Source organism: Artemia sp. Qi Xiang Cuo, chromosome 17, assembly GCF_049724085.1.
Source record: "Artemia sp. Qi Xiang Cuo chromosome 17, ASM4972408v1, whole genome shotgun sequence".
Lineage (NCBI taxonomy): Eukaryota > Metazoa > Arthropoda > Branchiopoda > Anostraca > Artemiidae > Artemia > Artemia sp. Qi Xiang Cuo.
The window spans coordinates 24980689-25008193 of NC_142810.1; the positions used below are offsets into that span (position 1 = coordinate 24980689).

General features: G+C 36.1%; 2 protein-coding genes across 2 annotated transcripts in view; one reads left to right on the forward strand and one right to left on the reverse strand.

The window, feature by feature from the left end:
* Nucleotides 1–26408, forward strand: part of LOC148942040 (uncharacterized) — a 118700-nt gene extending 92292 nt beyond the window's left edge. The window contains exons 3-7 of the mRNA XM_089103424.1: nt 1469–1570; nt 3191–3269; nt 19823–19938; nt 21779–21934; nt 26118–26408. Of these exons, the coding sequence (XP_088959550.1) occupies nt 1469–1570; nt 3191–3269; nt 19823–19938; nt 21779–21934; nt 26118–26163 (499 nt within the window). The 3' untranslated portion in view covers nt 26164–26408. The remainder of the gene's footprint in view (nt 1–1468; nt 1571–3190; nt 3270–19822; nt 19939–21778; nt 21935–26117) is intronic.
* The window catches only part of LOC148942039 (uncharacterized), a 532991-nt gene that overhangs the window by 152025 nt on the left and 353461 nt on the right, over nt 1–27505 (reverse strand). The gene's annotated exons all lie outside the window — the stretch shown is intronic.

The following is a 27505-nucleotide window of genomic DNA, read 5'->3' on the forward strand; positions in this document are numbered from 1 at the left end:
TGAATCATTTTACCCTGTGCAGCCAAAGCTTTTTTATCAAAATCTTCAAGATCAAGCTTGAATGCAGCATTAAAATCTTGCTTGATTACATCCAATTGCTCAGTTCTAGGCTTGAGGCAATCTTCTTTTAAGCTAAGGGCCTTAGTTACAGTCAGTTTAATCTGTCCTGTCAGAGACTCCTTCAAGGAACTTTTCACTTTGTCCTTCATTAAATCCATATTACAAGATTCAGCTAGCAGTTTATGTTCCTGCTTCATGGCATTAAACTGGCTAGCAAGAACTGTTGGCTGTTCATTGATACTTTCATTCCCTTGAAATTGCAATAAACCATCAGATCTCAGTCCATCGCGAACAGGTCCTCTGAGCTGACTTTTGTGGTTTCTCTCAGTCATATTAAATTCCTTAGTAGCAGCAATTGAGTTAGGCTACCGAGCCAAGAGAAAAAAAAGAAGGACAAGCAAAGAAGACACCAACCTTAACTAGTCTAGTTAAAATAAAAAATCGAGGGATCTTGCAATTTTTAGATCTTTTCTTGAGTCGATTCTAAACATTTTGTTTATTGCTCACTGCTATCTTGCGTCTCTTTATGCCCCACTATATGAACTTCAACCTTTTCTTCCTCTCTTATATGGCTCTCTAAGGTTTGTGATAAAGATTCCGTCTTTTGTCTCTGATCATTGTACATATAGTCTTTGTAATTCTGGAAACATTAGAATGTCTTTCTCTCTATGAGTATGATCAACTTCAATTCCCTGGGTGCTTCTCATGCTGCCTGGAATACATTGTCCAAGTCAGCCATTGGCGCCCATAAGCTGAATTTTAGGGGGGGGGCTTAACTGGTCTAATTGGTACTTCCAATGCTGTATAATAGAAATCTCAAAACAAAAATATAAAATATAAGGCAGCATCATTCATTTAGGGGGGGTGGGCTGGAGCCCCCTCCATATGGGTGAAGTCAGCTGGAGCCCCCTCCATGAAGTCAGCTAAAAATTGTTACTCCTTTGGTGCCTTCAAAGAAACCCAATCTTTTTTTTGCTTTTGGAAATTTTCTTAATGCCCCCTTGTAGTGGACGTCGCTGGACTAAGTTGAAAACGTATGTTTTTATTGTTTATTACACATACACTTTGCTTTTGCTTGGTTTTCAGTGGGTAATCAATGGTGGGTGGCTGTTTTTTTTCTTTCTATCTTTTTTTTTATTGTTTTTGTGTGTGCGTGTTTTTTATCTTCTTTTTCTTCTTCTTCATCATCTTTTTGTGTTTCTCCCCGCATTCCTGGCCATAGAGCCTTGTGGAGGGTAAATGATGATCTATTATAATCGTTTTTATTGTTTTAATTTATTCTTAAAATAATGGAATAAATCTGTGTATTTGCAATTCTTCTTTCGATTTCTACTTTTAGGTTTACAGACCGTTTTAAAAACCTGGTTACCTTTTAGCTTTAAAACTGAAAAAGTTAGTATAATTTCAGGTTCACTGGAAGTAACGCAGAAATGATGTATGATAGGATGGATGATGATATGTTCCCATCAGGAAAGCCTGCGAAACGACGAATACAGAATTATTCACTTGGGTATGTAACAAGTGTATTACCTCTACTGCCTGTTTAAGCAAAGAGGGGTGTTTTGATATAGGGATTGTTTCCTTTTGTAATGTGAAGGAATTAACATTATTCTCTTGTAGATAAGTGGTGTTACCCTGCTGGAGCAATTTTACGCAAACGTGCATGTTTCTGCTGCATATAGCAAAATTCTACTGACGAATGAATTCCTTCGTCATTGATGCTTGCTATTTGTATAGAAATTGTTATCTTTAGCCAATAGAGCAACAAAAATGGAATTAATTAACAAAATTATATTAGTCTCCCTTCGCGAATAGGTATTCTATGCTAAGAAATCCCAACATTTTTATTTTCTATTTAGTCTCATTTTTGTAGCTTATTGGCTTATTTGAACAATTGTGTGTTTTTGACATACCAGACGTGCACTAATGACCTTGTATTATAATTTTGATGGACGATTGTTGTCCAAGCACTGCTCTTAGAAATAATGGTATTCAACCCCACTCTGCCCCCAACAAACACACCTTTTCTTTTCCAAAAAGTTTTTCTATGCTCTCCTAAAACAGGCTGTTTACGCCTGTGTTAACTCTGCTTACCTATTTGTCTGTTTTGCTTAGATTCTTAGATCAGTCCGTTTTTAAGTCAACAAGAAGGGTTGCTCTGTTAAACTTAAACAGAAAGATTTGTTACCACCATAAATCGTTCTTTGTTGTTGCGAAGTTAAAATTGGACCGTATCCAAAGAGTGGTTGTTTGTAAAATTCATATTGAAATACCCACTGTTTGCCACAATTTGAATAGTGGGAGGTGTCATGTAAACGCTCCGCTTCAAACTTGCCATAGCTTCGACCTGTACTGGGGCACCACACCCAATGCTGGGAATTAATAAAAGGTGTTTCGGCTCCGTGTTTCGCACTGGCCTTTGGATCTCTTGGCCTTTATTGGGATAACCATCCGACAAAGTGTTTTTATCTCATTTTATAAATCTTGCGTCACACCCATCGCCGAGTATGGATGCCCACTGTATGCTGGTGCTCTGAAAAGGTTGTTGGTACCACTCCAAAAGATCCGAAATAGGGCTACTAGGGCATGTTTATTCGTTCCCCGTGACTTTCTCCAGTCTGTTAGTGAGAAGTTCGATGTAACGATGGCTATTTTCTACAAGCACTTAAATTCAACTCCTTTCCTTGAGCTTTCTCTGGTTGTTCCCCCAATTGTCCAACTCGTAAGACGGACACGAAGGCACGCTGCTCTGTCTAATCATATCGAGGTTGGCAAGATGAGAAGAGAGTACTTGGAGGACAGCTTCATTCGACATTGCATTTCAAACTGGAAAGATTTTGAACTGGAAAAGTTTATCCGTGACTCCTTCAAAAGAAGGCTCAACAGTTATCTAAACTCTCGATAAAATACTAGGGGCAAATCAGATATATAATTATACCTCGCGTCGCGAATTTAGGAATCGAAAAAAAAATCTTTGATATGACCCTGGGTAGGGGAATATCCTAATTTAGTAAAATAGTGCAAACTTATTGCTTATCTAGAGATTATGAATCTATTATATGTTGTTGCTTTAATGCAGAATAGGGCTACCTTGGCATTTTTTTCAAATACGGGTTCATTTTATTTTCAGGCCCAAACAAAAACAGCTAATCACAGAAGAAAAAGTTGCAGAAACGCTTGGATCCCTCAGCCTTGAAGACCAGGATGAGGTAACTGGGAAGTTTTTTAATTTCGTATAAAGTTATAAAGTCCATAAGGCTTATTGACAAAGAATATGGGAAACTCATGCGCTTTAAAACAGGAGATATTAGGAAATAAAAACTACCAACCCAATAAATAACAAACCGTTACTTACCAGAACTAAAAACGTTCAAAGTAAGCTTAATTTTGATTCAAATTAAATTTCAAAGTTTGTCTGAATTCGTGCTGATATATTCTGAGAGTAAGCAGGTTATTTGTTTGAATTTTCTTTTTATAGTTAATGGAATAATAGAGATCAGGCTAGTCTGCAGAACATAGGCTAGGAAAAAAAACTTTCGCAAATTTGTCTTTTGTGACCTCTCAGTGAATTTTTTTTTTTTCTTTTTTCATCTTTAGCCAGTAATCCATTTGATAAAATTGCAGGGTAATGCTATGTCGGTGTTTTTTTTTTTTTTTAGTAAAGTACTTGAGTATCCTCTTTCATTGGTTTTACATACTCTTTGTTTATTAATACAAAGCTTTTCTTGAAATGGCTGTGTAGGAAGTAGTGAGTAGCCATCAAATCTTGGGAAAGCTATTGCATGATTATATTACAACTGCTGATTAAAATTTATATATTGAAAAATAAACATTTGAAGTGGTTAGATAATGGCCCTTTTTGTTCCACTCAAGGCCCCACCTTTTAGACGCAAACATAAGATTATCCAGAGCTTATATCCTTGTAAGTTTTGAGAGATTTTTCTTTTATTTTCGGCAGCGGTACTGGTTTCCAAATCGTTAGGCTCGAAAACTATAGTTTTTTTCTTACGAGCTGAAATTGGTTTTTGTTTCTATTGAATCGAGTTTACTTGCTTGTGGTAGGTGCTCTTTTGAGGGGTGCTATTTAAGATGATCAATTAAACATATATTCGATGATTCACTTCATAAATTGTATCCAGAAAATAATTATGATTATTGCTCGACGACTTCACATTTTTTGCCTGACTACAGAATGTCTATTTAAACAAACGTATCCTGCACGGAATCGGTAATTAATCACCACTGCAATTGTCTGACTATCTTATGTTCGATACGAATCACCAGCTCTAATCACCAAAATCATAGGTTTGTTCATTTTAAACAAACATATCCTGGACGGGATGGGTAATTAATCACCACTGCAATTGTCTGACTTTATCTTATGCTCGATACGAATCACCAGCTCTAATCACCAAAATCATAGGTTTGTTCATTTTAAACAAACATATCCTGCACGGGATGGGTAATTAATCACCACTGCAATTGTCTGACTTTATCTTATGCTCGATACTAATCACCAGCTCTAATCACCAAAATCATAGGTTTGTTCATTTTAAACAAACATATCCTGTACGGGATGGGTAATTAATCACCACTGCAATTGTCTGACTTTATCTTATGCTCGATACTAATCACCAGCTCTAATCACCAAAATCATAGGTTTGTTCATTTTAAACAAACATATCCTGCACGGGATGGGTAATTAATCACCACTGCAATTGTCTGACTTTATCTTATGTTCAATACGAATCACCAGCTCTAATCACCAAAATCATAGGTTTGTTCATTTTAAACAAACATATCCTGCACGGGATGGGTAATTAATCACCACTGCAATTGTCTGACTTTATCTTATGTTCGATACGAATCACCAGCTCTAATCACCAAAATCATAGGTTTGTTCATTTTAAACAAACATATCCTGCACGGGATGGGTAATTAATCACCACTGCAATTGTCTGACTTTATCTTATGCTCGATACTAATCACCAGCTCTAATCACCAAAATCATAGGTTTGTTCATTTTAAACAAACATATCCTGCACGGGATGGGTAATTAATCACCACTGCAATTGTCTGACTTTATCTTATGATCGATACGAATCACCAGCTCTAATCACCAAAATCATAGGTTTGTTCATTTTAAACAAACATATCCTGCACGGGATGGGTAATTAATCACCACTGCAATTGTCTGACTTTATCTTATGTTCGATACGAATCACCAGCTCTAATCACCAAAATCATAGGTTTGTTCATTTTAAACAAACATATCCTGCACGGGATGGGTAATTAATCACCACTGCAATTGTCTGACTTTATCTTATGTTCGACACGAATCACCAGCTCTAATCACCAAAATCATAGGTTTGTTCATTTTAAACAAACATATCCTGCACGGGATGGGTAATTAATCACCACTGCAATTGTCTGACTTTATCTTATGTTCGATACGAATCACCAGCTCTAATCACCAAAATCATAGGTTTGTTCATTTTAAACAAACATATCCTGCACGGGATGGGTAAATAATCACCACTGCAATTGTCTGAGTTTATCTTATGTTCGAGACGAATCACCAGCTCTAATCACCAAAATCATAGGTTTGTTCATTTTAAACAAACATATCCTGCACGGGATGGGTAATTAATCACCACTGCAATTGTCTGACTTTATCTTATGTTCGACACGAATCACCAGCTCTAATCACCAAAATCATAGGTTTGTTCATTTTAAACAAACATATCCTGTACGGGATGGGTAATTAATCACCACTGCAATTGTCTGACTTTATCTTATGCTCGACACTAATCACCAGCTCTAATCACCAAAATCATAGGTTTGTTCATTTTAAACAAACATATCCTGCACGGGATGGGTAATTAATCACCACTGCAATTGTCTGACTTTATCTTATGTTCGATACGAATCACCAGCTCTAATCACCAAAATCATAGGTTTGTTCATTTTAAACAAACATATCCTTCACGGGATGGGTAATTAATCACCACTGCAATTGTCTGACTTTATCTTATGTTCGATACGAATCACCAGCTCTAATCACAAAAATCATAGGTTTGTTCATTTTAAACAAACATATCCTGCACGGGATGGGTAATTAATCACCACTGCAATTGTCTGACTTTATCTTATGTTCGACACGAATCACCAGCTCTAATCACCAAAATCATAGGTTTGTTCATTTTAAACAAACATATCCTTCACGGGATGGGTAATTAATCACCACTGCAATTGTCTGACTTTATCTTATGCTCGATACTAATCACCAGCTCTAGAGTTTTTTCTTGATGTATATCTGTTAATTTTCCCACGACTAAGATATAGATATTCAAACAAGTACAATTTTTAGGATAACCAAACAAACCGATTAAAACACAAGCTACTATATATACCAAGCCGCTTATGATGTTTGGATCGCCTGGTATGTACTTTCGTGAACTAATCAGCTATTACATGGAAAACTGTCCTTGTAGTGTTGCGGAAGCAACACTTTCGTTTTGTCTTGTCTTTTTTTGGCTTGTGATTTCAGTTTATTACAAAAGAGTGATAAGGGTCTAACCTCGGTTTTTGCGTAAATTATGCCTTTGGATGGATTGATGAATATGATAACACCTTTTTGAAAGCTACGTATAGCTCTTGCCTTGGGTTGAAAAAAGATGGTATTTGCTTGTCCCTTAGCTATTCCCTGCAGTATGTGAGCTTAAGTGTAATTTTATAGTTCATACCAGAGAGGACTAACTTAAGTTGCTTTGGTGATTTTTTTTTGCTTTTGAATAAAAAGCTCTGTTAAATCAAGTAAGCAGCACTTTCAAATTGAAGCTATATTAAGCTTCCGGGCCCTATTCCCAAAATATTTTTTGTGGAATAACAAGTAGATTGAGATACAAAAAAGGAGTTTTTTCCCACGGGTCGAAAAGTGCTGTCATCTACTTCTATAAGCCATAACTGTTTGCCATTACGGTCGAGTTTTCATTTTTTTTCATGTGCTTGGGACTGAGTAGAGGGATAGTGTAACATGTGCCTCCTAAACTTTAATAGTTCTCTCATTGATGAAAAGATTGGAGCTTAGCATTTGCTGGTCTCTTAATAGTGATGCTAGAAACAGACCCACAGCAAGAAATCTATTTTTGAATTAAGAAAATGTAATTTCTTTTAACGTTTAAAAGATCCGAAGCTGAGGTGGCCCAAAGTGATAAGATAAAGAGAGAAATCTTGAAAAAACAACAAGGTGGCTATGGACAGTAGGAAGAAAAGAGAAAACAACAATCACTATATTAAAGCCCTAAACAAGGCGTCTTTTCATGTTTTTGGGGATTGAAGTATCATAGCAGGGTAAGATAAAGGCTAAAAAAAAAATTAATTTGCTTGCTTATTTGATTTCAGAATTTCTGTTTATTTTAAACTTTCTTGGTTCTAGCTCCATGTTATTGAATTAAAAAAAAAAAAAAAAAAAAAAAAAAAAAAAAAAAAAAAACTGCCCCTTAAAGTTACTTCAGACGGAAAGGCCTTCTTATATCCGTCTACCGGGCGCGTTCCCAGTTGCAAGGCGTGAGTCAGTAGCAGGTACTTTAGATATCGGTGACAGACAGTGCTTCCACTTTAGGGATTTTCCTCTTGAAATGTAGACTTTTGAGGTCGCCTATGCGTGAACTTTTTTATTTAGGGATTTGGGATTTTTATAAGTTTTTGTTGCCCCTAATTTCATATTTTCTGTTATTTTTATAAAATTTTTTGTTACCCTGCTATGATAACTCAACCCCCTAAAAACACAAAATAAGTAGTAAAAGAAATAAAAATGTGAAAAAAATTCTATAGGATATTTCAACACCATCATTCTACATATAAATTGGAATATACATAGGTAGAATATTCTGGAATCTTTTCTATTCTTCATTATTTTTATTTGTCATACTTCCACCCTGGCTGCTCAATTCTAAATGGGAGGGGGGAGCTGTCCTCAAGGGGAATTTTTGGGGGGAATTGGCCTAGAACCCGGCTTATTAAAGGGATAAAATCAGATAATGACTCAATGAAGAAACAAGCTATATCCTGATTCGATTGAAAAACTAGCCAAGTTGTAACTTGGTGCAAAGATTAGCCGTGCGGAAAGAAAATATGTCGTTATCCCCCCCCCCCCCCGCCATCGTCACCCTGGTCCTTCAAATAACACCCTTCCCTATTTTCTCACTATCAATTTTTTAGCAGAAAGGTTGGTAAGTTACACCTTAGAACTGGAATCATGACATCATTTACATTCTATATGGGCGGAGGACCAAATTCGACAAATGGCCTCGCAAAAAAAAAGCCTCCCCTTAGCTCCACTGCCAACCTGTTTGTAAAAAGGTTGGCACATGGCACCTTGTTTGAGCCAGAATCATACAAGGATTTTCAGTTAGTAGGATTGATGGCAAAAATTTGACGTGCTACCCCTCTAACATACCCTTCTCTCCTTTCAAACATTATTATAATGGGAGGGCATGGTCCACCTTATCTGAAGTAGAATAGTGCGCTATGAAGCGTTATTTGGGGCAATAAACAAGCCCATGACCACTTTAACAGCCACTTGCACTTCCAAGCATCAACTTAACAACGGAAAGGTTCCTAGACTGCTCCTTATCTGAATTCTAATTATGCAAAAATGTTGAATCTCTATATGAATTTAGAACCAAATTGGACGATTGGCCCCTCTACTTCTCCTCCCCCCTCCATTCCCACTCCTAACTTTTAGTAAACACGTAAGCACGTGGTACCTATTTTGAACCAGATTCATACTTTTATCAAACAGTTCGTGGTAACGAACTGTAAGTAAGGAGCGACCCGGCTCAATGGTAACCGAAACTCTAGAAAACGGATAGATACATCAAAAGAATCAGATTTCAATGCTGATTTCAAATATATAACTTTCATCAAGTTTAGTCCTGCCCATCAAAAACTACGCGCCTGACAAAATTTGGCTGATTTTCAAAAAAAAGGGGGAAAGACCTCCTAAAAGTTATAGAACCTTGATGAAAATCACACCATCATATTCAGCGTATCAGAGAGCCCTACTGCAGAGGTTTCAAGCGCCTATCTACAAAAATGTGGAATTTTGCATTTTTTGCCAGAAGAAAGATCACGGACGCGTGTTTATTTTTTTTTTTGTTTTTTTTCCCCAGGGGTAATTGTATCGACCCAGTGGTCCTAGAATATCGTGGGAAGGTCAATTCGAACGGAAATTAAATGTTCTAGTGCCCTTTTTAAGTGACCAAAAAAATGGAGGGCAACTAGGCCCCCTCCCACGGTCATTTTTTCCCGAAGTCACATGATCAAAATTTTGAGATAGCCATTTTGTTCAGCATGGTTGAAAATATGATAAATATGTCCTTTAGAATGACTTAATCCCCCGAAGTCCTCGGGGGGAGGGCTGAAAGTTATGAACTTTGCCCAATGTTAACATATAGCATTGGTTATTAGGAAGTATACAGACGTTTTCAGGGAGGATTTTTTCTGGTAGTAGGGGGGTGGGTGGGTTGGGGGTTATGTGGGAAGATCTTTCCATGAAGGAAGTTTTCATGGGGTAAGGGACATTGCTATGAAGGAGGCGCCGGATTTCCCAGCATTATTTAAAAAAAAGATCAGAAATTAAATATAAAAAAAACAAGTTTTCCAACTGAAAATAAGGAGTAACATCAAAACTTAAAACGAACAGAAAATATTAAGTGTATGATTGGGTTCACCCCCTAGTCAGTACCTCGCTCTTTCAGCCAAAGATTTTTTAGTACTTTCATAAGAGCTATTTATTCTAATTAACGGCCTTTGTGATTAAGGGGTCTTTTTAAAAAAAAATTGGAACTAAGTTCGAACTTTAGCGTAAAGAGCGAGGTATTCACTAGAGGTGAACCCCCTAATATACGTATTAAAAATATATGAATATAGAAGTTCCTTACGTAAGTTAATTCGTAAGTTACGTATATTTAATACTAATAAAAACGTTCGTAAATAAAATTAAACAAGTGTCGAGAAAGCCATTTAACCAAATAAAAGTAAAATTACTATGCAAATTTTGTTTGAATTATTCATGTACGGTGAGCCAAAATCAAAACCTGTATCAATTCAAAAACGTTCAAACATTAAATGAAAAAACAAGTTTTTTTAACTGAAAGTAAGGAACGACGTTAAAACTTAAAACGAACAGAAATTATTCCGTATATGAAAGGGGCTGTCCCCTCCTCCACGGCTCGCTCTTTACGCTAAAGTTTGACTTTCTCACAACTCTTATAATCTTTTAAACAATAAAAAAGTTTAGCGTAAAGAGCGAGGCGTCGAGGAGGGGACAGTCCCTTTCACATACGGAATAATTTTTGTTCGTTTTAAGTTTTAACGTCTTTCCTTACTTTCAGTTAAAAAAAATTAAAAAACATCAAGTTCTCTCTCTATTTCAGTTTTTTTCTGAAAAAGGCAGGCATGTTGTATCTTATTTGAAGCTAAATCACGCAAGAAATTTTAATCTAAATTGTTTGATTCATAAAATAGGCCGATAGTTCCTTCAACATCTCCTGGCCCCTGCCTTACTGGCTTTCTAGCAGAAAGTTGGGTATGTTGTATCTTGTTAGAATTGTGATTAGACAAGGATTTTCAGTCTATACGATCTGAGTGAGAACCAAGGTTATCCAGAAGCCTCTCCAGTGCCCCACTCAACTTTGCACATTGTTTGAGCTGGAATCATACAAGGGTTTTTAATCCCTGCCTTTTGTTGACCAATATAGTCCAAGACTCCTCCCCCACGTCCTACCCCTCTCATATTCAACTTTTTAGCAGAAAGGTAGCCATTTCCCACCTTGTTTCAATTATTTCCAATCCATACGATTTAAATCATAAAATGTGTCTATACTCCATCCAATACCCATCGCCTATCTCTCCGCCAAAATTTTAACAAAGGCTTTGGAACAGATTACGAGAGAGACAGAGAAAGAAAGAACTTTATTATGAATAATAAACAAAACTACAGTTTAACAGCCACCTCAGTAAGTAAAGTACTTGTCCAAGGGGATGGTAAAAATTTATTGAGACAAGAAAGATATAAACGAAAAAGCAGTCGGTCCACAACACGCCTCCTAATCAGAAACATGGTTTCGTTTAGCAGAAAGGTAGCCATTTTTGCTTTTAAAAGGAAAAACCATGGAACGTTGCACCTTATTTGAATTTCCCATGTGTATTATTGGAAGCATAAAGAAGGTCTGTGACCCCTCTATCCCCCCCTTCCCCTCTCACCAAATTTTCTATATAAAGGTCACCTTGCTTTTGTCACCGATCGGCTTGAAATTTATTGGGGAAGTACGCTGGGTAAATGGAACATGAAAATTATGATTTTTAAAGGTATACTACCTTTTTCCGACTTTTGCTGGAAGTGCTCAGATCCACTTGAAACCTGTTACTACTGCTACTACTAACGACTCATTGCAGCTCGAAGCCGCCTGAGGCCAACAGAGCTACACGCACTCCTTCATCTTAATCCATTAAAAACCTCCCTCTTTACACCCTCCCAAGAAGTTCTCATTTTCCTTACGACATCCTCCCACCCCATCAGGGGTAAACTGCTCTTTTTATATTAGATGGTTGGCTAACAATGACGGTCTTTGGCAATTGGTCATCCTTCCTTTGCAGAACGTGTTCTAGCCATCTCCTTTCTCTCATTATCAAACAGTTCAGGGTAACGAACTGTAAGTAAGGAGCGACCCGGCTCAATAGTAACCGAAACTCTAAAAAAACGGAATTTCCATACCAATAGATACATCAAAAGAATTGGATTTTTATGCTGCTTTCAAATATATAAATTTCATCAAATTTAGTCCTACCCATCAAAAGTTACCCGCCTGAGAAAATTTGCCTGATTTTCGAAAAAAGGGGGAAATACTCCCTAAAAATCGTGGAACCTTAATGAAAATCACACCATCAGATTCAGCGTATCAGAGAAACATACTGTAGAGGTATTAAGCCCCTATCTTAAAAAATGTGAAATTTTGTATTTTTGCCAGAAGAAAGATCACGGATGCGTGTTTTTTCGTTATTTTGTTTTTTCTTCTCCCCAGGGGTGATCGTATCGACCCAGTGGTCCTAGAATATCGCGGGAGGGCTCATTCGAACGGAAATTAAAAGTTCTAGTGCCTTTTTTAAGTGACCAAAAAAATGGAGGGCAACTAGGCCCCCTCCCTCGCTCATTTTTTCCCAGAGTCACCGATCAAAATTTTGAGATAGCCATTTTGTTCAGAATGGTCGAAAAATATAAAAACTATGTCTTTGAGGGTGACTTAATCCCCCACAGTCCCCGGGGGGAAGGTCTGCATGTTATGAACTTTGCCCAATGTTTACATGTAATATTGGTTATTGGGAAGCATACAGACGTTTTCAGGGGGGGGGGTATTTTTCTGGTAGCTGGGGGTGGGTGGGTCGGGGGTTACATGGGAGGATCTTTCCATGGAGGAAGTTTTCATGGAAGAAGGGGCATTACTATGAAGGGGTGCCGGATTTCCCAGCATTATTTAAAAAAAGGATCAGAAATTAAATAAAATAAAAGTAAGTTTTTCAAATGAAAGTAAGGAACAACATCAAAACTTAAAACGAACAGAAATTATTACGTATATGATTGGGCTGTTCCCCTAGTCAATACCTCGCTCTTTACGCTAAAGTTTTTTTTTTAGAACTTTCATAAGAGCTATTTATTCTAATTAACGGCCTTTGTGATTAAGGGGACATATTTAAAGAATTGGAATAAAATACTAACTTTAGCGTAAAGAGCTAGGTATTAACTAGGGGGGTGAACCTTTCTAATATACTTAATAAAAATGTACGAATATAGAAGTTCGTTACGTAAGTTAATTAGTAAGTTACGCTTACTTATTACTAATAGAAACGTTCGTAAATAAGATTAAACAACTTTCGAGAAAGCCATTTAGCCAGAAAAAAAAGTAAAATCAATATGGAAATTTCATTTTAATTATTAATATACGGTGAGCCAAAATCAAAACCTGTATTAATTTAAAAACGTTCAGAAATTAAATAAAAAAAAAGCTAGTTTTTTTAACTGAAAGTAAGGAGCGACATTAAAACTTAAAACGAACAGAAATTATTACGTATATGATTGGTCTCGCCCCCAAGTCAATACCTCGCTCTTTACACTAAAGCTTTTTTAGTACTTTCATATGAGCTATTTATTCTAATTAACGGCCTTAGTGATAAAGGGGTCATTTTTAATGAATTGGAACAAAATTCGAACTTTACCGTAAAGAGCTAGTTATTGACTTGGGGGCGAACCCCTCTAATATACGTAATAAAAATATAGGAATATAGAAGTTCGTTACGTAAGTTAATTTGTAAGTTACGTATATTTATTAGTACTACAAACTTCCTAAATAAACATAAACAACTTTCGAGAAAGCCATTTAGCCAAAAAAAGGTAAAATTAATATACAAGTGTCGTTTTAATTATTCATGTATGGTGAGTCAAAAAAGGAATCAGCGTTGATTCTAAAACTTTCAGAAATTAAATAAATAAAAAAACACAGTTTTTTTTTTAACTGTAAGTAAGGAGTGACATTAAAACTTAAAACAAACAGAAATTATTCCGTATATGAAAGGGGTTGTTCCCTCCTCAACGCCTCGCTCTTTACGCTACAGTTTGACTCTTTCTCACAACTCTATTTTTTAAAACAATAAAAAACTTTGCCGTAAAGAGCGAGGCGTTGAGGAGGGGACAGCCCATTTCATATATGGAATAATTTCTGTTCGTTTTAATTTTTAATGTGGCTCCTTACTTTCAGTTAAAATAACTTGTTTTTCTTATTTAATAGCCCTAAAATGCTGGGATTGAACTAAATTTTTCGTACAGCTCACTGTTTGAGATTCGGTCAGTCGGTCATGTACCGAAACAATCCTTAGGCAGTTTCTTTGGAAAACATCTAACAAATCCTTCGTCTTGGATTTTCGACGCTTCAGAACCGTACTTGACCACTGTCACCACTGTAGCTTCCAATATTCTAATCTTGGCTCGTAGACTTATCTTCCTATTCTTCCAAACAAATTTCATCTATGTGAAAACAACCTAGGCCTTGGCTATTGTACTTTTGACATCTTCACTGCACCCACCGTCTGTGCTAATAATACTACCGAGGTAATAGAAGCTGTTCACTTGATCGATCTTCTCGCTACCTATGATCACCACTGACCATCACTTGGTCTTTGCGACTCAGTCTTTTTAACATTATTTTTTTAGACCTATTCTTGTACCCTTAACTTCTCCAAAAATTGCTTATCTCTCCATATAGGATGCTTAAATCATTGGCATTATCTAAGTCTATGAGAATTTTATTTTCCCAATTGGTTCCTTGTTCTTCCATTGCCTTTGCTGTGCTCCTTAGGGCAAAGTCCAAAATGATCCACATAAATTGAGATAGGAAGCAACCCTGCTTAACTCCTGATTTAATACGAACCAGATAATAACCTCATTTCCTATCTTAACCACAGTAATGTTACTCTCGGACATAACACTACTACTACTACTAGCAACTCACTGCATCACCAAGTTGCCTGCGGCCAACACAGCTACGCACGCTCCTCCTCCATCCGAATGTATTCAAAGCCTCCCTTTTTACACCCTCCCAGGAAGATGTCATTTCCTTTAAATCTTTCTTTATGACATCCTCCCACCTCAGACGAAGACGACCTACTTTCTGTTTAGCCCTCGACGGTTGGCGATCTTCAAAGGACAATCTTCGGCAATATGCCATCCTTCATCCGCACAACGTGTCCTAACCATCTCAGCCTTTCTTAATTATAGCCCTAGAAAGCGGAATTTAACCACATTTTTCGTACAACCTACTGTTTGAAATACGATCAGATAGCCAGGTACCCAGAACAATCCATAGGCAATTTCTCTGGAAAATATCTAGCAAATCTTCATCCGCTTTTCGGAGCGCCCATGCTTCAGAGCCATATTTAACCACTGTCATCACTGTAGCTTCTAATATTCTAATCTTGGTTTGCACACATACCTTCCTAATCTTCCAAACTTTTTTTCAACTGTGAAAAAAAAAACACCCTAAGCCTTGGCTATTCTACTTTTGACATCTTCACTGCTCCTACCGTCTTTACTAACAATACTACTAAGTTAAGTGAAGCTGCCCACCTGATCAATCTTTTCGTTACCCAACGTCACCTTTACATTATCACTTATTCCTAGCCTTAGTGACTTGGTCTTCTTAACATTAATTTGAAACCTATTCTAGCACACTGAACTCGCAAAATGTCTAAAAGTTTCAAAACCTCGCAAAGCCACTAGGAGAGTCTTTTCTCTCAATTTGATTCCTTGGTTTCCATTGCCTTTCCTGTGCTCCTTAAGTCAAAATTCATTAAAATGATCCATATAAATGGAGATAGAGCACAGCCGTGCTTAACTCCTGATTTAATACAAAACCAGTTGCTAACCTCATTTCCTACCTTAACCGCAGTAGTGTTATTCTCGAACATAGCACTAATCACTTTAATGTATTTGTCTGGTATACCATACAAGGATAAGACCTTTGCTCAGTCTAAAAAGTATCATATTACTAAGTAGTTTTTTACCTATAGAGACCAGACTAATGCCTTGATAATTACCACACTCACTCTTATCGCCTTTCTTATACAATAGTTTAATTAAGGTATTCCCAAAATCGTTAGGTACGTCCCCTTTTTCAAAAATCATATTCATAATCTTCAGCAACTTATTTCTAAACTCAGAGCCACCATATTTAAGAAACTCATTTACTACACTATCAGCACCTTGAGCCTTAATATTTCTTAATCCTTTTAGTACTGTCGCTAATTCTTCCTCACAGAATAAATCTTCCTTCACATCCAAGGTATCACAAACTGTTTCATTTTCCTCTATATCTTTTCCCGCAACTCTGTTTTGGTTTAGCACATTCTCAAAATGTTCTGCCCATCTCTCTTTAACTCTTTCCTTATCACTAATTGTGGCCCCGTTCCCATCTTTAACTAGGACAAGTCCGGATTGACTACTCCCTCTCAATTTATTAACATGCCAGTACCTTGTATGGTATACCATACAAGGATAGGTCCTTTGCCAAAGCTCTTCTATCAGCTAAATAAAACGCTTGTTCATAATCAATAAAAATGAAGACTAAAGAGGTTTCATGACTCAGGCACTTCTCAATTATTAATCTAAGAGGGAAAATTCGGTCGACGCATCCTCTCGCCTTCCTAAAACCACGCCGTTTTTCTCCTAAGGCTTTATCTACAGCATCTCTTAAGTCTGAAAAGTATCATCATACCAAGTAATTTACTTCCTACAGAAACCAAGCTAATGTCTCAATAATTACTACAGTCGCTCTTGAATCAAACGCTTGCTCATAGTCTATAAAACTGTAAGCTAAAAGGGTGTGATGACTCAGGCACTTTTTATTATTAATCAAACAGTGAAAATTTGATCAGCGCATTCTTTTCCTTTCTAAAACCACACTATTCTTCTCTCAAAAATTTATCTACAGCGTCTCTAAGTCTAAAAAGTATCGTCATATACTTTTTAGTATATGTATACTAATAAAATATTAGTATCACCATACTAAGTAATTTGCTGCCTACAGAAATCAAGCTAATGCCTCTATAATTACCACACTCACTTTCTATCACCTTTATTATAGCAGGGCTCAATTAAAGTTTTCCTTAGTTTATCATCATGTGTACACCTCCTTAATTCATGTTTTAATGCTTTCTCCACTTTCTTTACATTCCTTTTATTTTCATTCCATCTATCATTCAAGTAGCTCTTGTGGAAGCCCCTCCTCCTCTCTATTAAACGTAAAGTATTTTCACTAATATTTCTAGCTGCGTTTCTAATTTTGTTATACCAACAAAATTGCAATAGTCTGTAACAATCACTGTTTTCATTTTGTACGCCAAATTTGCCTAGGTTAGAATACCATCTAGCCTTATTTCTACCAACATGGGCATTAAAATCCTCTAATGAAAGCACGATATTTCTACCTGAAACCCTGTCTATTTGTTCTTGTAGCTGTAAGTAAAAGTTATCCGAGTATCTACTGTCTCCATCAGTCGGTTTTACATGGCCATTAATTGCTATGACTGATACCCTGTACTTTTCAGTCATAAAATGAGCAACTAGCATTCCATTATTAATACCTTTTCCAACCTAAACAAGACTTAAAAGCTTCCTTATTCAACACGAGCCCTACTCCCTGCCTATGCACCCTATCCCTCCTACCTGGATAAATAAATTCTGTATCACCTAATTTCATGCTTCCTACCCCTAGGATATGAGTTTCTGAAACTCTTTATAAGTTCAGTTTCAAGCATCTGAATTCGTCAGTCTAAATGGCAATACAATATTCGATTTTCAACGTTGTAACATTCCAAGTTGCAATTTTCATATCCTCTAAATCATTAAAATTACTATGGCTTCAGGAAAAGCAATGGTTACAGAACTAGTGCAGGACTGGGACTAACATATCTTCTCAAGTCTTCACTAAGCACTTAAGCCGGCTTAGAACCAGACAGCAAGAATTCCCTGAGACCTCTAGTATGAACGGAGGCTTTGTGCAATCCTGGGTCCATCTTGGTCTCAACATGGTTTTTCACACTTGGCGATGCTCTGTAAACAAGAGTCGAAATTCTGCACAGACAGTCTCAAGCCTATTACCTCCGACTCATTATAATGATAATTTAGTTTTGATCCATGTTTGTTTTTAACATGATATATTCATGCCTACAAATATTATGCTACTATCGGGGGGGGGGGGGGCAACCCATAGTAGATAACTTATCTAGGAAGTGGTATTTCAGCAAAAAAAGTCTCCCAAAACAGACCAAACCTAGAAGAATTGCCCATTAATCAGAGCCCAGTGCAAATGTTGTATCGTTTACTAGGCTATAATTTCCTCGAGGGGCGCTACTCCTCAAGGTCGCCCTGCAGTGCTGTTAGCAGTCACAGGTTTGGTTTGGAGAATTCATGAAAGGTCCACCTTGATGCCACTGTGAGGCAACGCAAGCCTCACACTGTGAGGTCGGAGAAAGGAGCTTATGACGGAGCAGAGACCCAAAACAGCCTCACAGCACCGGAACAACTTCAGTCTTTTGTACCCAGCCTATCCTTGCTATGGCCTTGAGGCAAGTATTTTGGGTTAAGGAGATGGAGGGAGGGGTCTCAGCTATTTTATATAGTTCCATATTAAGTTTTCTGATTTGATTGAATTTGGCTGGTAGGTACCTACCATTAAGGAGACTAAAGACAGGAAATTATAGAACTTCGACCTCTACAGTCCAGGTGTTAAGTTTTGTGGTTTGTTAATTTTTCCTCTATCCCTGAGAGTGACTTGTAAACAAAAATCATAACGCATGTTCATGTTTAAGCTGTGAAGGGCTTTACGAGATTTTACGCTAGGAAAATTTGTCTTCTTCCAAATGGTTGCGTGATGGTTATAAATGAAAACTGCAATGTAATAATAAAGTTTCCCAATAATAAAGAGTGTCCATATGGCAGTCAGTTGGTGATAGACAGAAGTAAACTCTTCTTACCATCGAATATGTTACAAACAAATAATAGGCGTTGTGATTTGAGACAAAGTATCATTGCCGTAACGTGCATTGCCATAGCGTGCCTGTTCCATGTTTTGAAACAACACAGAAAAAAGTTGTACTAAGTCTTATGTTACAAGGCAAAGTAATAGGTCAGCAGTTTAAATAACTTAAGCATGCAAAAGTAACAAAATCCGCATGGGATCGGGAAACAATAATACAGTTGATTTTAAGCAGAAACAGTGTGTTTAAAAACTGCCTTGAAGGAATGAGTCATCATTTTTCGTTTTAAGATAAAAAAAAATATTCTAAAGACAGATCATTTTAGAAGCGTTAAAAGGTTTACAACTACAACTTTTGATTGATGACGGAGAAAGAAATCCAAAGTGTTGGTCCCTCGGCGCTTCGTCAGTGAAGCTGACCTAAGGTCGCTCAAACGTTTAAAGTTGCACGAACAAAATGAATCTAGTTTTTAATTTGTTTCTTTGCTACTTCAAATTTAACTAGTTTTACCACAGAAAGAATGTCCAAGATTCCCAATATGTAGCTTTGTGTATACTATTCCTACTTGTGACAAGCTCTAGCAGGCATTATTATAGGTACTCGCCACTTGGTCTGTGTCAAAATTGAAATGGAAAACCATTGAACACATCGGCACGGACTGGGTTGAAATTGTTAAAAAAATTAGTGAATATTGGAATGTCAAATATATTGGGAGCCTTCAAGCTATTAATTCTTTTTTTAGGGAAATTAGAGAAAATTACGGAGCTGTGAGTCAATCAAATGCTATGTTAACATACAGAAAAATATCAAATTAACTTTGACTTATTCACTTCTTAACATTCTTAACATTTCACATAATGTGATTAGATTACAGAATATAAGTAGATTCAATGTAAAATTAATATCGTTCTTGTTTGTTCTCCCCCGCCCTCTATCTCTCTCTCTCTCTCTCTATCTTTCTCTCGTTCTTTCTGTCTTCTTCCATCCCTCCCCTCCTTCCTCTCTCCTCTACTAAGCATTTCTCCTGGACAGCTATAGTGTTATCTTTTTCAGGTATCTTTATATGGTATTGATCTTTGAATGTGTGCATAAACTGCAGAAGTCTATTTTTTTTACAATCAACCGTTATAATTAAAACAGAATTGTATTAAAACTAATCCAACATTTTTAGGTATATTTGCCAGGATCTACTATAGATGTTAGTCCAAAACTGGTTCTGTCAGAAGAACTCAAGCGGTTTCAAGAACACGAAGAAGAAATTGTCCCAAAGTCAATTCTAAGGTCACAGTAAGTGATTTAAACCTTATATTTTACGTACATTTTATTTCTAATCTTGTTTTATTTCTGTATTTTCTAATCATTGTAGTTTTTGTACTCTATTCTGCCTCTACTCTTTGTATCTTTTACATAGTGAAAGACAGTGATATATCTTCATATGATTAATATATCACTAATAACCAAAGAGCTTTTTGGACAACAGAAATAAAAAGGCAAAAGAAACTGTAACACATATTTTTTTTTATTGAGGACCAGAGAAAGAATACTTTACCCCCTTCAACTAATCTCAAAAATTGAAACCCCTCCCCCCCCCCCCCAAAAAAAAAAAGAAACCTTTTTCTGGATATGTCTACTCATCCCCTGACTGTGAAACACAACAGATTAGGTTTGCCAAAACTATGTATAGAATACGTCACTTTAATGAAGTCATGCAATCTCTGTCATTTGAAATACTTGCTTGCCTTCAGGCTTCAGGTACCCGCCTTATTACGTATTACGTAGATAATTTTGAAGATCTCACTTTCTTACCATGACGATAAATAAAAGTTCAAATAGGAATAATTTCCTTTTAATCGACAGTGATAAATTTCACAAAATTACTAGATATTTCGGTCACATATGCAGTGACCGTTATCAGTAGTAAAACTAAACTAAAAAGTTTAGTTTTACTATTGATAACAGTCACTGCATGTGTGACCGAAATATCTAGTGTTTTTGTGAAATTTATCACTGTCGATTAAAAGTACTTTACCCCTATTATGATTTGATTTGGTTATATGTATTATGATTTGCAAATGAACACAATGTGCAAGTGGCTGTAAACAAATATTAGCCATAAGCGGATTAATTAGTTGATAAGTCCCCCTATTTCATCTCCATGATTAGCAATAATAAAAAAAAGCATAAAGGTACATAATGGAAAGGAAACTAAAAAAAAGTTCGTTTAATTTCATAAGTTTTACGTTTTACATTTAAAGTGTGCCTTTGGTCATATAATTTAGCTACAAAACCTGTTTAACTAGTAATAATTGTGATGAAAAGGTGGAAATAAAAGGGAATAATCTGCATGGTGGCAGTGGGCATCCAAGATTTGGAGGGGGGCTGCCTATAATTTTGATGACTGTCTTTTCGTGACAGATTCTTATAAAACTAAGCCGAGAAAGGTGACCCTTCAGGAAAAGCAAAAGCGAGTTAACTAGAGATACATTCGGGAACTATGTAAGTAACTAGAAATCAGAAAGTAATACAACTTATAGACAAAAGTAAACGGTGAACTAAAGTTAAAGTTCTGGTAATTGACAGTGTTTTTATAACAATGAAAATGAAAAAGAACATGATGGATGTTACCGCTGATGCAGTGAAAGTGATTGTTGCATTATATATGCTCAAACTTCATTTTTCAGTGAATATTTTGATTTAGGGTGACTGGTTTCTCCCTGATTCTTTTTACGCTTTTTTTCGCGCTGAATCGCTGAATCGGTTTTTGAAGTTTAATTACATCCTTGTTTTAATTTTTCTAGCGAATTGATCGTTGAAAATTGAAATTCGACATATTAGCCATTCCGTAGGAGTAAAAAGATACAAGTTTAGAGGAAGTTTGTGCGAGACAATTTCTACCTGGGGTCTGGGGCGCATAATTCAAGAGGTTTCTCTGTCTGTGTTCAAACTTTTGATTTTTTTTTTTTTTATGTTGTCTAAAATACTTCCCGTTGGCAAAATTTAAATGAACTTCTTAGGGAGAAGGAAGAGATTTTCACTCCTTTATTATTGTCCTTTCCTATATTGAAAGAGTGTCAGCATCCTTTTTCAATCGTGCTCTGTTCCAACCTTTCTTTTTTTCATCTTTTAGAGAGAGGCCTAATAATGCGCTAGTACTTTGGAAACCACCCGGTGGAGACGTTATAAATCTTATACGAGCCTCCAATCTACAAATACAAAATGATGAAGAAACATCGGAAATAGATAATAATAACTCGATGTTACCTGATCTCAATCAATCAAGACCGTAAGTTCATTTTTTCATATTTTTTTTTATCAACCAAGTCCAGAGGCTATACGAAAATTGTGGTTCAATCCCGCTTTCTTGAGCTAGAATGAAAGGAAGGTTGAGGTGGCTAGGACACATCTGTGGATGAAGTATGACAGAATGCCAAAGATCGTCCTTGTTGACCAACCGTCTAGAGCTAAACGGGAAGCAGGTCGTCCCTGAATGCGGTGGGAGGATGTCGTAAGAAAATTTTAAGGAAATGGAAACCTCCTGTATATTAAAGGGAGAGGTTTGAATAAATTAGGAAGGAGAAGGAGCTTGCGTAGCTGTGCTGGCCTCAGGTGGCTTGGTGCTACGGTGAGTTGTTAGTAGTAGTAGTAGTAGTAGTAAGTCCAGAGGAATCGCTGGTTTTACCAATTTTGATAAGTGCTCCAATAGCATATAAATAATAAGTTCTGAACTATTCTATAAGCAGACATTGGCTATGGTTGCCCCTAGTCAGACACACAGGTGTTCATTCCCCTTGTACTGCAGAGGTTGTAGGTATTCGTTACCGCAAGGTACTGAGTCGAAGACTTTTAATGGGTTACCGCTACCTTCACTAAAAGAAAAATGTAAAGCCATTGACAGTTTCTTTTCCTATGAATCAGCCTAAGCATATGACAATTCTTGGCTTTTATATAGGCTAATAACTCATTTGGTGGGTAGTTATCTTGCCAAGACAAGTGATATTTTGTCAAATGAATGACAAAACTTAAGAGTAGACAAAACGTAAGACAAAACTCAAATACAATAGTTCGCTATCAATATACTCCAGGGAACAAATTTTAAAAACTCTATCAACCAATGATGTGATTGCTCCTTTTTTACTGAAATTGGGTGAGATGAACGGAAATTTAAATACCTGTCATTATGAGTTGCTTTCCTATAAATTGAAAAAAGTAAACCATTATCACTTTTTGTTAATAAAAATATCTAAAAAGGGCAGCATATCTTGTTTTTCTAGCTCTAGAGTAAATTTAATATTTTTGTCAAACCTGTTTAAGTGGTCAAGAAACAAATTTGAGGAATCCAATCCATGTTCCCAAAAGCATAAAAAATCGTCCATACACCTACCCCAGAAACAAGCAGACAGACCAAAACACTAAATAGCGGACATTTCTATCGAATACTAAATTAGCCAGAACTGGGCTTTGAGGAGCGCCCATTGCTAAACCGAAGACCTGTTGATAAAATTCTCCTCTAAAACCGAAATAAACCGAAATTGAATTGATAGAAGATGTAACGTTGGCAAGCCTGGACGCCGAAGTCATTATGAAATTGGTCTAGTTGGTGAACAAGTACTCCTTTTATTTCCGTTTTAGAGGGGAATTTTATCAACAGGTCTTCGGTTTAGCTATGGGCTCTCCTTTAAGTCTAATCCTGGCTAATTTATTTTTGGATTTTATAGAAATGTCCGCTATTCAGTGTTTTCGTCTGTCTCCTTGTCAATTCATAATGACAGGTATTTAAATTTTCGTTCATCTCACCCAATTTCAGTAAAAAAAAAAAAGGAACAGTCATATCATTGGTTGATAGAGTTTATAAAAAATTTTTCCTGTAGTATATTGATAGCGAACTATTGTATTTGAGAGATATTTTATTTGGCAACGAGTATTCTGTAAAATTTCTAAATGAAATAATACAGAAAAGGCAGATTAAGCACGAAAAAGGAAATAAAAACGAAGGTTCTTAACTTTTTGACTCTACAATTTCCAATAGATACATTTCATTACCTTACATACCAATTCTTGGGGAGAAAATCAAACGAACTTTACTGAAACATAATATTTCAACTTGTTTTAAATCAATCAGACCATTCAGTAACTTTCTAAATTCTGGAAAAGATGTAACACTCAATATTTTGTCAAGTGGAGTTTATAGCATCCCTTGCTCTTGCGGGAAATTTTACATCGGTCGAACACACCAGCAATGTGTGGAACGATTTACTAAGCACTGGAATTCAATAGATAATGCTCTAAAATTTACAAAACCTCCAGAAAGTTTCACTTCAGCCTTGACAGAACGTATATTTTTTAATTCGGACCATTTTTTGCAGTTCGAGGAGGCAACAGCCATTTCCAGTGATGAAGGTTTTACGGAATGGGCTATGGAAGCATTAGAAATAAAAAAAAATATATATATTTTGGCAGATTTATCAATTAACAGAGATACTGGTAATATAAATATTAATCCTATTTACGATACTATTTTAAAAAATGAACCCATATTTAAAAATAAAAATAAAGCATTGCAAAATGTCCCAGGGGTTAGTTCAAATAATAAACCTAAGCGAATAGCAGCATCAAAAGCTTTGCATAAAATTATGTTGCAATAACTTATTCCTTGTTCATTTGTTATTTGTGAAATGTTTAATCCAGCTACTTTTATGAAATGGTTTCACGATGGTAGCTTCAAATTGTAAATGTTAAGCGATTGTATATTATATTTTCAGGTGAGTCTATTTAATTTTATGTATATTTTTTAGCTTTAGTTTTTTGTTTTTTTTCTACGCTGACGACGCCTTGTTAGATACGGGCGAAATATTCGTTTCTGTTTTTTCGTCGTTTTCATTTACTAGCCATAGATCCATTAGTCTTATTTATATTTTTTGTGTTTTCTTGAATCAGATAGCAAGAAGTCCCTTGGACCTCCAGTCCAATCAAGTTTTTTTGCAATCCTGGGCCACTCTTGGCCAAAACAGGGTTTCGCACACTTGGTGATGCTCATCTATCAACAAGAGTTAAAATATTGCACAGACAAGCTCAAGCCTGTTACCTCCGACTCATTATATATTCATGCCTACAAATAATATGCTACTACGCAGAGGCAACCCATAATAGATAACTTAACTAGGAAGTTCAAAAAAACTGATCAAAACAGACCAAACTCAGAAGAATTATTCATTTATCAGAACCAAGTACAAATGCTGTATTGTTTACAAGGATATAATTTCCTCGGGGAGGAGCGGGGAGGGGGTTGCATTCCTTAAGGTCCCCCTGCATCGCTGTTAGCAGTCACAGTTTTGGTAAGGAGAACTCGTGAAAGGTCCACCCTGATGCTACTATGAAGCCGCGCAAGCAAGATTTGCCTGTCCGTGATAGGGATGGAGAAAGGAGCTTGTGACGGTGCGGATACCTCAAACCATCTCGCAACATCGGAATAGATCCAACTTTTTGTACCTGGCCTATCTTTGTCAGGGCATTGGCAGGGTCAAAATATGTTTATATTTCTGCTAATATATAGTAGAAAATAAGAAGCAAAATGCGATTAGAAAAGTTTAAGTTGAATTATACAACAAGAAAAAAGAAGAGAAACGTTTCCTTTAACGACAGTTTAATAAACATCAATTATAATTTTCCCTTTATCTCTGCTAGTTTAACTCAGCTCTTTTCCCCAACAAAATCCTAGAGGAAATGAAGCTAAAAATGAGCATTTTTGGCTTTTTGATTGTCACTAAAGGTCAGTGAGTTTTTCTAACTAAAGCTTTTCTCTGACCTTCAATGTGAGACAAACTCAATCCATAAAAAGCTTCAAACCATAATTGATTTTGCATTAGAAGTAGATATTTGACGCCGTTAGGGAAAAGGGAAAATTCCTAATTGAGAACGAAATAAGTTTTAGGAATACGGATTATACAAGTCAGCCGTGTGTCTTTCATTTGATAAGGTGGATTATAGCAATCACTTTGATTGAAAGCATCACAAAACGTATTTTGGTTTACCATAACAGACATGGTTCACAGGCATCAAAGAGGTGTTTAGTTTTATGTTTGGTGTTTAGTTTGGTCTTATACTTTATTGTTAATCTGATTTTATATTTATCTGTTCGCGTTACTAACGACGGCTGTTAGATATGAAGCTGAAATATTCCCTTAGTAAAATTTTCACCGCCTTTAAATAATTCCTTGCTGTTTTACCCTTTAACATTTTTACCAACAAAAAGTGCAAGAGCAAGCGAAATCACGATCTATTCTTTTAAAAAATAAAATACAAAATGACACAGAGTAAATTAGCTATAAGCCTCGCCAGAGACATGTTATAAGTATCTCCATGTTTTAATTAAATCGAATTTTGACCAAATTTTCCTGGCGTTAAGAAGTAAGATGGATAGAGAAAGTAATATTTATTTCATAAAACTTAAATTAACCTATTTTTTTCAGTGGACATGGAAGGCATTGGGAAGAAGAAAATGAAATGGCTGACTGAGAACCAAACTTGCGTTTACCATTTATGGTGTTCATTTCCTGTTCAGTCCGTCATTTAATTGGTATCAGATTTAAAAACTTTTTGCGCCAGATTATATGCGTTTTGTTGTTTACTGTAAATACTAATTGATTTTCTAGGTTTGCTCTTTTTCCTAAAGCTAGGCTTTCTAATTTTGATATTTTTGTGATTAATACTCTGTTAAAAAAATTTTAATGAATATTGATAAATAAAATACACTTTTAGCAAAAGTTCAGTCAAAATCATTGATAAGAAGCCATTGCATACATTACATTCGGGTAGCGAGTGGTGTTAGAAGTCTCCTACCCTACTGCAACTGGTTGGAAATTTAGTTTTCAGACTCATTTTTATATAAAGAAAGTCTCTTCAGTTTGTCCCCCTTTTCAATAAACAAGCAAAACTGAACCCCGTTGACGACCTGAAGACCATGGCGTTGTAATTCCTTTTGAAATAGTCTGCAAAATTTTATGATTTCAAAGTTTCTACCAAAACTTTATCTTCTTTTTAAAATTACGTCTATGCAAATCGCCGATATTGTGTTCTTCTTGCAAAGCTGAAATTTATTAAGTATGTTTGAAGAACATTAGCTCTGGGAAGGAACCTCTCTCCATGAATTAGTCCAGCTATATTATAACACTAATTAATATATATTAAAACATCGCCATCATCCATTTCCAAAAAAAATTAACAAGAAACTCAAGGTACTCTCAGCATTGTTAGGAGACTTGTGTTCCACCATTACCACTTAAAGATATTGGATGGATATTCTATATTTAATATTTGGCAATCCATCTAGGACTAAACGAAAAGCGGAATGTCTTCGAATGGAGTAGCAATAGGTCGTAACAAGAGATTTAAAGAACTGAGAATTTCATTGAAGGGAGTAAGAAGAGAAATTCTGAATAGAGTGCCCAAAGCTGAGATTAACTGCTGGCTGTAATATGCAATAGAATCTGCAAGTTACGGCTTTTCTTTAATTTCTTTCTACATTTTCAACGCTGGATTCTCTGATAGTCCACGCAGTGGCATGGACGTAGTAAAAAATTTAAGGGAATATCATCATTACTAGATCCATCAGATAGACATCTAAAACTATAAAATGGATGTTAATTTTGTTGCTATGATGAAAATCAGTTGTTAATGGTCTGTTCAGACGTTTGGGAAAACCTGAGAAAAACCGATTGGTACGAGGGGAAAGTTGTTCAAACGTTATGTGCAAAGTTTTTCCTAAAAAGCACAAATAACATGCACTTGCACGCACCAAGACTCTAAGCCAAGTATTATACAAAGCATTCCATATATTGGATAAAAACATATGGTTCTG